Source organism: Diplotaxodon limnothrissa, linkage group LG23 (assembly GCF_057381915.1).
Source record: "Diplotaxodon limnothrissa isolate DT_005_m linkage group LG23, D_limnothrissa_male_GT1.1, whole genome shotgun sequence".
NCBI lineage: Eukaryota > Metazoa > Chordata > Actinopteri > Cichliformes > Cichlidae > Diplotaxodon > Diplotaxodon limnothrissa.
This window is the reverse complement of record NC_140617.1, coordinates 18584432-18593741: the sequence shown is the minus strand read 5'-3', so window position 1 is coordinate 18593741 and position 9310 is coordinate 18584432. Positions and strand designations below refer to the sequence as shown.

Here is a 9310-nt window from a genome sequence, read left to right as displayed (position 1 = left end):
AGTTTCTGACGTGTTTGTGGTTCTTTGTGATCACAGCCTGCTGCTAACCTCCTGCTCTGAAGTGTCCAACAGCCAAACCCTGGAAAACAACAAAATGAGGAAAGGGAGGGGTGAGGAAGGAGGAGGAGGTGTGCATGATGAAAAAAGCAGAGAGGGGGTAAAAGAGAGAGAGAGAAAAAAAAATCATGTTTGAGGTCCAGAGAGAAAAGGGAGGGGTGCAGGCTGCCGAGAGAGGAGGGCATGTACAGTAACAGAGGGCCGTATGTGGGGCTTGGAGATGCCTTCCAGGCCACGCCCACCTGCAGAAGCTATAGATGTTGCCGTTTCAGTGGTCCCCCTCTTCACAGCGAGGACGTCCAACAGCTGAACAAGTCCTAAGTCCGACTGACCAACTGCAGGGAGAGGCACTTAGTGAAGTTGTCCAGCACCTGGTTGCTCCTCATCCTTTAAATCTGCGCCCCATCTTCATCTCCAGGCTAATCCCAGAGGCTGCATCCTCGCCTTCATCCTCGTCTCCTGCAAGCTGAAGCTTTGAGAGGTCATGCCGAGCATCGCTCCCCTCCTCCGAGTCCTCCTGCTGCTGCTCGAGGGCACGACTCTCCTCAGCGGCATCCCTGCACAGAGGATCAGAGGCAAGTGCACAAAACGGCATGCAAAAAAACCCAAGTTGCATAGCGTAATGGGAAGTCAACGGGGTAGCACGGGCATGAAAGAGAGCAGAAATAAGTAAAGTAACAGAGCTGTAATAATAAAAATGCAAAAACTAAAAGAGTAAATGGCTCATTTCATGCATGAATGAAACAGATTGGCATAAAGTTGTGAAACAAAAGATGGTGACATGCTTACAAGTAGTACTAAGCAATAGGAGGTTTGAAATAAATGAGGAAAATGTACAGAAATAAATGCTAAAAGAATGGAAGTAAGTGGGTGAAATGTCTACAGAAAAGAAACAAATAGTTGTGAAACAAAGTGGCATCAACTTGATAACAATGTAATACAGCAAATGTAGAATAATGTTTGCAGCAACAAAAATGTGTCCGTGGGTCTGTCAAACAGGATGGATGTAATAATTAATATGTGAACACGTGTGCATAGGATGGCAAAGTCGTGAGGTGTGAGAAGAAAAAAAGTCAGGTTTAAGTCATGAAAATGTGGAAAAGTGCAAAGATGAAAGTAAATGGATGTAGGAGATTTAGGCAGGAAGCAATGCAGGTACACAAGAGTGAAAATAAATGGTTAAATTATAAAGTAGGAGTAGGGATGAAAAATCTGTCCACAGAAGACGCATAAACATAAGAGAAAAAGAGAAAGCATTAAAGTTATGAGGACAACGCTAGAAGTGCTAATCCGGTGCTAATCCGGTTCGAATCCACTTAACGGCTACCCTGAGGTACCCCTGAGCAAGGTACCGTCCCTACACACTGCTCCCCGGGCGCCTGCTTAGTGGGCTGCCCACTGCTTCACTGAGTGAATGGGTCAAATGCAGAGAAAAACAAGTAATTTCCCCATGGGGATCAATAAAGTATCCATTATTATTATTATTATTATTATTATTATTATTATTATTAAAGTCAGCATGATGATTGGGTGCAGGCAGGCAAATATCTCAAACGTGTCCAAATTAGTTCAATGTGATGAGTTTATTGAATCTTTTGACACATGAGGAAACCCTGAGGAAACTGAATGTTTAAGAGCTGAACAGCGTTTTCATGCTGCTACTTGTCCCAAGTTTTAGCAGAATTAGCAGATTTCCCTGGTTGGAGCGCCTGCTTATCCTTCAGTGTTCCTGCACATAAAAAAAGACTCATTTGTGAATAGATTTGAGTTTTTGTCTTGCTTAATCTGCCATGTGTGCCGTTAATGACCTGTGCAGCTCTTCGCCTGCAGGTGCTTGCCTGATTCTGTCATCAGTGCGTTCTCTCCTTTCTGCTGACTCGGCTTCTTTGGCTGCAATAATGGTCTGCAGCTGCGGAGAAGTGACAGAATACTCTTTCAGAATACTTTATAATACATGCATTTTGGCCTTTTCCTGATTGCCTTTTGGCTGAGTGTTGAGGTGGATTTTGGTTCGGTGTCTTTGTCAGCTCCTGCAGCCAGGCTTTGCTGCAGGTTGTGCCTGCCCCGGCCCGATGGGAGGAGGGGCTAATTCATGAAATAACCTGTCATTTTTTTCTGCCTCATTGAGCTTTTTATGTTATGTAAGATGATAAAATCCCCCTCATTCAGAGAGACACGGTGGGCTGACGTGACAGCTCAGAGAAGATTACCTCACCGGGTGAGAGACAGCCAAGAGCAACATAGAGGGACAGAGAGAGTGAGTGATGTGTTTGGAGGAGCTCCGTGTTTTTTTTTTTTCCAGTTTGTTTTATCTTTTTTTGCATATATTTTCCGCAGTTCTTTCTTTATAGGGAAGTTTATTGGTGGCAAAAGTACAGAGTGAGCAAAAATGTAATTAATGTGGTGAAGAATAAGAAGCACACAGGGACACGTGTGTAAATGTGGAACAAGTTTCGTGCTAAGTCCTGCTTTGATTTTGTTTGTTTCAGCTGGCTTTGTTTCAGATTCGGGGGATCCTTGACAACAGTTTCATCAGGCCACGCCCACATACAGCTGTTAGATTCAGTTTTTATACCGAAGCTCTTAAAGGGAAAAGTTAACTAGCCAAACAGGTTATTACGGGGCTCTCAGTGTTTGTAAAACAAAGACCAGTTGCAGGGGTTTTGTCATTGTTAAACTTCCATACAACTCCTGTTTTAGTTTTCTGGGCAGCTGCTTCAAAAAACAGCTGTTTCCCATTATTTTCGTTGAATACATCTAGGTACAAATAGAATTCGAGGGTTATAATTTTGCACGTGTAACTGTTTCTTCACATTTTTCCCTGTGCAAACTCAGAGTGGATGTAAAGCTTGTCCTATCAAAGAAATGCCATGAAATATTGCAAAAAGATTTCTCTTTTGACTTATTGTGTAAAACGATAAGGTGTCACTAACAATAATTTTTTTCTCTATTCTTCATTTTTATTAAATACCTCTCTAATTTGTTTGGTTTCTCTTTGAACTGTTTCTCCCCTTAAAAGCAGCCAAACTGAGTTTTTTTTTTTTAACATAATGTTGCAGTTGACCTGAAGGGGCCCCCCTTTTTCGCCTTTTTTTTGGGTCATTTATATATAAAAAAAAAAACAACCCAAGGTTAGTCCCCACTTAAATGCTAAAACATGCAATATCTTTTGAGGCACCAGCAGTTAGTCAGTCCCCACAGACTCCCCATTAAAATGTCCAGCTTTACTCGAGAAGCCAACATGTTTGGAGTCGGATACACAAACAGATTTAATTATTACAAATGTAACTTCAGTTGCAGGTGACCTGCAGGGGGCACTAAGTAACATTTTTGTACTTTCATTGATTAGTTGATGAATTTTAATTGTATGAGTGGGTGGGTTTTTGATGCTGTTTCGTAGCTTACCTTTAGGGTGCCGTGACACATCTCATGATAACTAACATTTTATGTTCAGTAAATTAAATCCAGTTACACAAAAACCATCTGGAGGTGTGGCCAAAAGGGGGTGCAGGATCAATGTGCAGTCTTTTTCTCATGGAGTTTTTCAAATAAATAACTTTGAAGATTATTTCAGGATCAGTTTCAGGCTTAAAGTTGAGTTTCAGCATGTTTTAGTTCTTTGTGTATTTTCTTTTGGGGGGATTTCCCACCTGAAAGATGATAACAACCCTCACTGAAGCCAGCAGCAGGAGCAGACGCTTGGAGGTCTAGAGATACCGGGGCCTGTGCTGTATCACAGACGACTGTTTGAGTTCCACCACACTGTTTTACCGTTGCTGCTAATGAGCTGGCTTGCTCTGTTGTCTGGTGGCATTTCTTCCCTTAAAAGGAGCTGCTGCACACTGAGTGTGTGCAGAAACAGACTCCAGACTGCACGCAGGTGATTTCTTTTGCTAACTGGAAAATGTTATGTGTGTCTCTCTGGTCGTCCGACTACGACCAGTACCTTCTAATACTGCATCTTGTGTGGTGGTTTATTGTTCATGTTTTGTTGCAGTACTCAGTGACTCATGTATCACTTTTTGGTACAACGTTATCTTTCAGTTCATTTTGATGTTTTGCTGTACTTCTAATGTAATTCTTAGTGGTAGTTATTTTGGAACCTTTCTGGGTTATGAGCAGTTTATAGCTGCTCTTTGTGCATAGTAATACTTTATGTGTTCTTTGTGGATCAGATGCCGTTTTATAGTACTTTGGATTGTTTTTTCCCACAGTACTTTGATGTAACAGTTTGGTTTCTTGTAGTATTTTAGCCTTTGTTAGGACTTTGTGCTCCTTTTTGGTACTTTATTTTGAGCAGTTTTGTGGTACTTTCCGATTCATAGCAGTGTAAGTTTAGAGTAGCTTTATATTTACTTTGATGCACTTGGTTCATTACTGTTTGTTTGTGCTACCTGGTGACATAGTTAATGTATAGTTCTTTATACTACATGGCAGTACTTGTTCTTTGGTTTTCATATTTTGCACACTTGGGTGATTTTTCTGTACTTTTACCTCCTTGTGATACCCTTTTCTTGTAGTAAGATGAAGTAAAAGACCTGTTTTAGTACTCTTGTTGGTAATTGTTGAGTTCTTATGGTTGTTTTTTGTGCTTCTGGGCATTTGGCTCTGTGCTGTAAGAATTTATAGAAAATGTTATGCTTTTTTGACTGTCTTTTGTAATGTTGCAGGTATTTAATGTAGCACATGTGATGATGTTAGTTGATGAGAACACTGATAGCTTTTTGAGCTATTACTGTTTGTGGGTTTATTTTAAGATTTTTTATAGTACTTTTGGTTACTTGCTGGAGTACTTTTTCTTCCATTTGACGCTGGTTTCGTGGGTACTTGTGGTATTTTGTTGTACTTAATGTCTCTTCATTAGGGTCCATTTGTTCCTAAGGAAAAATGAGAGTCATTACAGAGATATAAGAGTTTGACACACCGAGAAAACTGCTGCAGCTGGGATATGTTGTCCATGCTTTTGGGAGGAGGAACCCTCGTCTATATTAAGCACTGTTTTTTGTTTGTTTTTTTTCCGTGGGGGTGGGGGGCTGATGTCTGTCATGATGTTGAGGTTTATCCCTCCGCCTTCGACAGGCCAAACAGCGGTGCCAAGAATGAGCTACATGATTCCACATGTCCAGCATGTTGGCCTCTCTGCAGGCTTTTCTCATACTGATCTGCATGAACAAACAGCCCAAAGAAAACCTAGACAAGATGATGGACTGGATGTACTTGAACACAATGACATGCTTGGAAAAATCCAAACCTTACAAAAAATAAAAAGAAAAAAGAAAACACTTGTCTAGTGATTGGGCACATGCCGTTCCTCGCAGGAGGCTTTAATGCCTAATTAGACCTGATTGTTCCACTGAGCTTCTGCACAGAGAGTTAATCAGCTAAAACAACAGTTCAGAAACAGAAAAATGCTCCTCTGCTGGAATTTATCACTTCAAACTGCTCAATTGGGCTCCACATTAACCTGTAGTCACTTCTATGAGAGGATGTGTCTTCCAGCAGCAGCTGATTTAACCTTCCTCTATTTAAGGCTGAATAACCGCTCACATAAACATCACAGAGCCTCAGTTGATGGCTTCAGCTGATAGAGATACTTGGATCATAAAAGGTAGGAGCACAATTTACAGATCACAGTGTTTTTTATGAAAGGTTTGAGGCAATAAATCTTCGTTAAAGACCTACAAAGTCAAAAATTGTCAACATTCCAGCATTCAATATCATCTACATGGGCTTTGCAACACAATTACAATTCAGTTTCAGTTCAGTTTTATCTACAGTATATGGCACTAAACAACAGTTGCCGCAGGGTGCTTTATATCAAGAAGGTAAGGTGAAGACTGTACATAACACAAAGAAAAGACTGAAACTCCAACAATCCGATCACCTGCCTATGGGAAAGTGCTTTGGCCACAGTGGGAAGGAAAAACTCCCTTTTAACAGAAATAAACCTGCAGCAGAACCACACAAAGCAAGGGGCAGCACCTAAATTGGTGCACATTAAGTTGCTGCAGCAATCTTAAAAAAAACTGGACATTTTTAAATACAGTGTTTTTACAAACAAATTTGTTTGTAATATTACAAATTTGCAGCGTTACATGAGCATTGTATTTGGATCATAAATGTACCGGTATATAAAAAATCCTTACAATTTTCTGAGATACTGCATTGTGGTGACAGCTAGACAAGATCTACCTGATAAGATAGATTATCAGAAGCTAGAGAATAATAACAACTGTGTAGTGAAGTTCTGTGTTCAGAGTAGAAACATTTTAAAGACAGAGGAATTTTTGGGATTACATGTGGGAAACCTTACAAAAATCCAGCTAACAGGTTCGTTATGCTGGGACTGGTTTGCAGTTCGTCAGAAGCCAGTCTGAATGTTACCATAGCTCGGAAAGCCACATGAAGGCACGGAGAGGAACATGAAGCGTCACATGTGTGATTGCCTCGTCATTGAGTTTTCCTGGTGTGGATTCAAGAGAAAACCAAATGCAGATGAGCTCTTAACAGCTTCATCATGTTCAAGCAAGTCGGTCCTCTTTAAATGGTGGGAAAGTGTTGGAAAAACAAGCAACCCTGGCTGATGTGGAAAACTTAAAGAGGCTGCAAGTCCTGCTGATTCAGCCATTTTAGGTTTAGGACTTTCCAGGTCAAAGTTTGAGTTCTTCTGGTGTATTCACATGAAATAACCTTGTTTTGGGTACAGTTGGACATTCTCAGCCTGTATCACTTCGCGGGTAGTTGAAGTGTCTGCTGAACTCTCAGTTTACAGTGTTTCATTGATGTACTGTTACTGTGACGCTAAAGGAAAACTGAAAACAGACTGATTCCCAGGCAGCTTCTGAACGTCTTTTCTCCAGTTTCTGAGTGCATTATCAGAGATAATGATGCACAGGAAATGGAAGTCAAATCTGTTTCATGTCTGTGAGTTCTGACTCTGAGGAGGCTAAGTTTGATGCTGGCTTGGTTTAAAGCAGCTTATTCACAGAGTAATTTGGACCTCCTCGTGCTTTCCTGTGTTTGGACACTGTCAGAGCTCTGGGGCCTGGAAAATAAAAAGTTTATAGAGAAAACCCTGCAGGACTGAAACATTTTGTCCTTGTTAAAATTTTAAGTGTGGACCATGATGATGCACTTGAACCCTGCAGACAGAGGTCAGGAGGATCTGCCACTGGACACCAAACATGCTCATTAACTGCTTGAGCAGAGGCTCTGAGGGAAATCGTAAAAGCCCATGAAAAACAGAGATATACAGACAGTGGATTGTAGATGAGATATCCATCTCAGCGTGAAATGTAATCAAAGCATGACTTCCCCTACAGAACAGACTGTATCTTCAGACTGGAATGTTCAGTCCAGTCAGAAACTTCCATGTTACTGGACTATAAACTGGACAGAGCTTAGAATAGAGCCAGTATTCATCCAGTTGAGGTGGTTTGGCCATCTAATCCAAATGCCTTCTGGACACCAGCCCAGGTTTTCTGGGCATGGAATGCCAAGCTCTGAGGAGACCATAACGTACACCAATATCATGAAACCAGTTGTATATCCCATGGATCTCTCTCAGGATCCCACAGGAGGAATTGGAAAACCTGAGGAAAGGATTGTCTTGAATATAACTTTGGGTAAGAAGAAGAAAATTGACAGACATAATTCTTGTCTCTTTGAAATAAATTTCTGGCAGCTTCATTTTGTAATAAAAGTGTTGGAAAACTCTAAAAACTCTTTCCATCATCAGGAATTTAATATAGCATTTATTCCAAAAATGACGTCCCCAAACATATAAAACAGAATCTCAATAACCTGTCAAGGGAAATGTGGTTTCTCTCCAACAAACAACAAACAAAGCAAACAAAAACAAGAAACATTTTAAAATTGTCTCGTTTGAAGACATCGTGCAACACTGGCCGTCTGTGTTGCAGGATTCTATATAGGATCTCTTTTGTCATTGGTCCTCCAAGAGAAAATAGCATTATTTTAGAGACCTAAAAAATCCACACTGTGCTGATTGATTATTGTGCTGTTCATGTAATTGACATGTTAATTCTGAGAACTGGTTTGTGTCCTTTATGGACGTTTTATGAACTTGGTCTAGATTCTTGCTTAGGTCCAGGCACTAACCTAAACCTGCATGGTTTAGGTTTTTGTTTGATGGAGCTTTAAATCAATAAAACTTTCACCATGGTTTGTTTTTACTGCCTTTGATTTCTAAAAACATAACCTTTACTCGTTTTTTTTCAGTTGCAGTGAGATTATCTTGGTTTGTTTTAGGAAAAGGTCCTGCTTTGTGTTAAAATAAGTCCCTTGAGAATGCAAAACCACATGTTAGGAAAAAAACTTTTGTCATCTGCAACAAGTTTCTCCTTTGTTTTCATCCTGTGACAGTGGCTACACCAGCAAAGAACATGTGGCCACAGTCTCATGGTTTCTATTTCAGACACCATGGAAAAAGACGCTAAAGGGGTACCCGCTGGATCACAGTGTGACACTGAGTGGGCTAGACTAAGCTTCAGTGATTAGCTTTGAGTGCAAATACCCTCTTTAATCATGTTACAATAACTTTAAATAACTCCTGCAGTAAGTAATAGGCCACACTTTTAACTGTTGATTTTTTCCCATTTCTTTCTAAGCTAATTTCTATAAAAGTAAAGTCTTATAGGCAGTAGAAATGTTCTCTCCAGACCAGTTTTAGAGTTTTGGGCATCTTATTAGAAAATCCTTATTTGACTGACTTGAAGATTCGATAACATGCCATGTTTCAATCACTTTTTGAATTAAAAATTTAAGTATCTTGTCTTTGTGTTCATAAAGACTATTTAATTAATTTGTACTTAGAGTGAAATGTGGTTGAACTCTGAATTCTTACTTGATATCCAAGATGATTGACTGTAAAAGCTCAGAGCGACACTGGAGCTGGTGTAGAGTTTGAGTCCTTGTCTGTCCCCACTTTGGTCTTTGATTTTTCTGTAAAGCTAAAACAAATGGTTCCTCTCTAACTGTTTGTGCTAATTTCGCAAAGTGTTCAACTGTAATTATCATCAGATTGATCTGATACTACCTGTTTGGGTTTGACAGAGCTCAGTGGCACACTGGCAGGAGAAAGAAAAAAAAAGAAAAACTGAAATGGCAACATGACTATTGGAAAATGAAATGTTATTCCAATTAACATAGTTTTTTATTATGTATATAAAATGTTTTTGATACATTTCAATTTCTTGAAACTTAATTTATAGTGCATTTTTTAGATGCAAAT

The 9310-nt window shown here is 39.9% G+C and overlaps 1 protein-coding gene across 6 annotated transcripts in view; it reads left to right on the top strand.

Moving 5' to 3' along the window:
• Positions 1-356: 356 nt before the first annotated feature.
• Positions 357-9310, top strand: part of abi3bpb (ABI family, member 3 (NESH) binding protein b) — a 33389-nt gene continuing 24435 nt past the window's right edge. For all 6 annotated transcript variants that reach the window (XM_085347942.1, XM_085347941.1, XM_085347938.1 and 3 more), the window contains exon 1: positions 357-632. In XM_085347942.1, coding sequence (XP_085204068.1) covers positions 542-632 — 91 coding nt within the window. In that variant the 5' untranslated portion in view covers positions 357-541. The remainder of the gene's footprint in view (positions 633-9310) is intronic.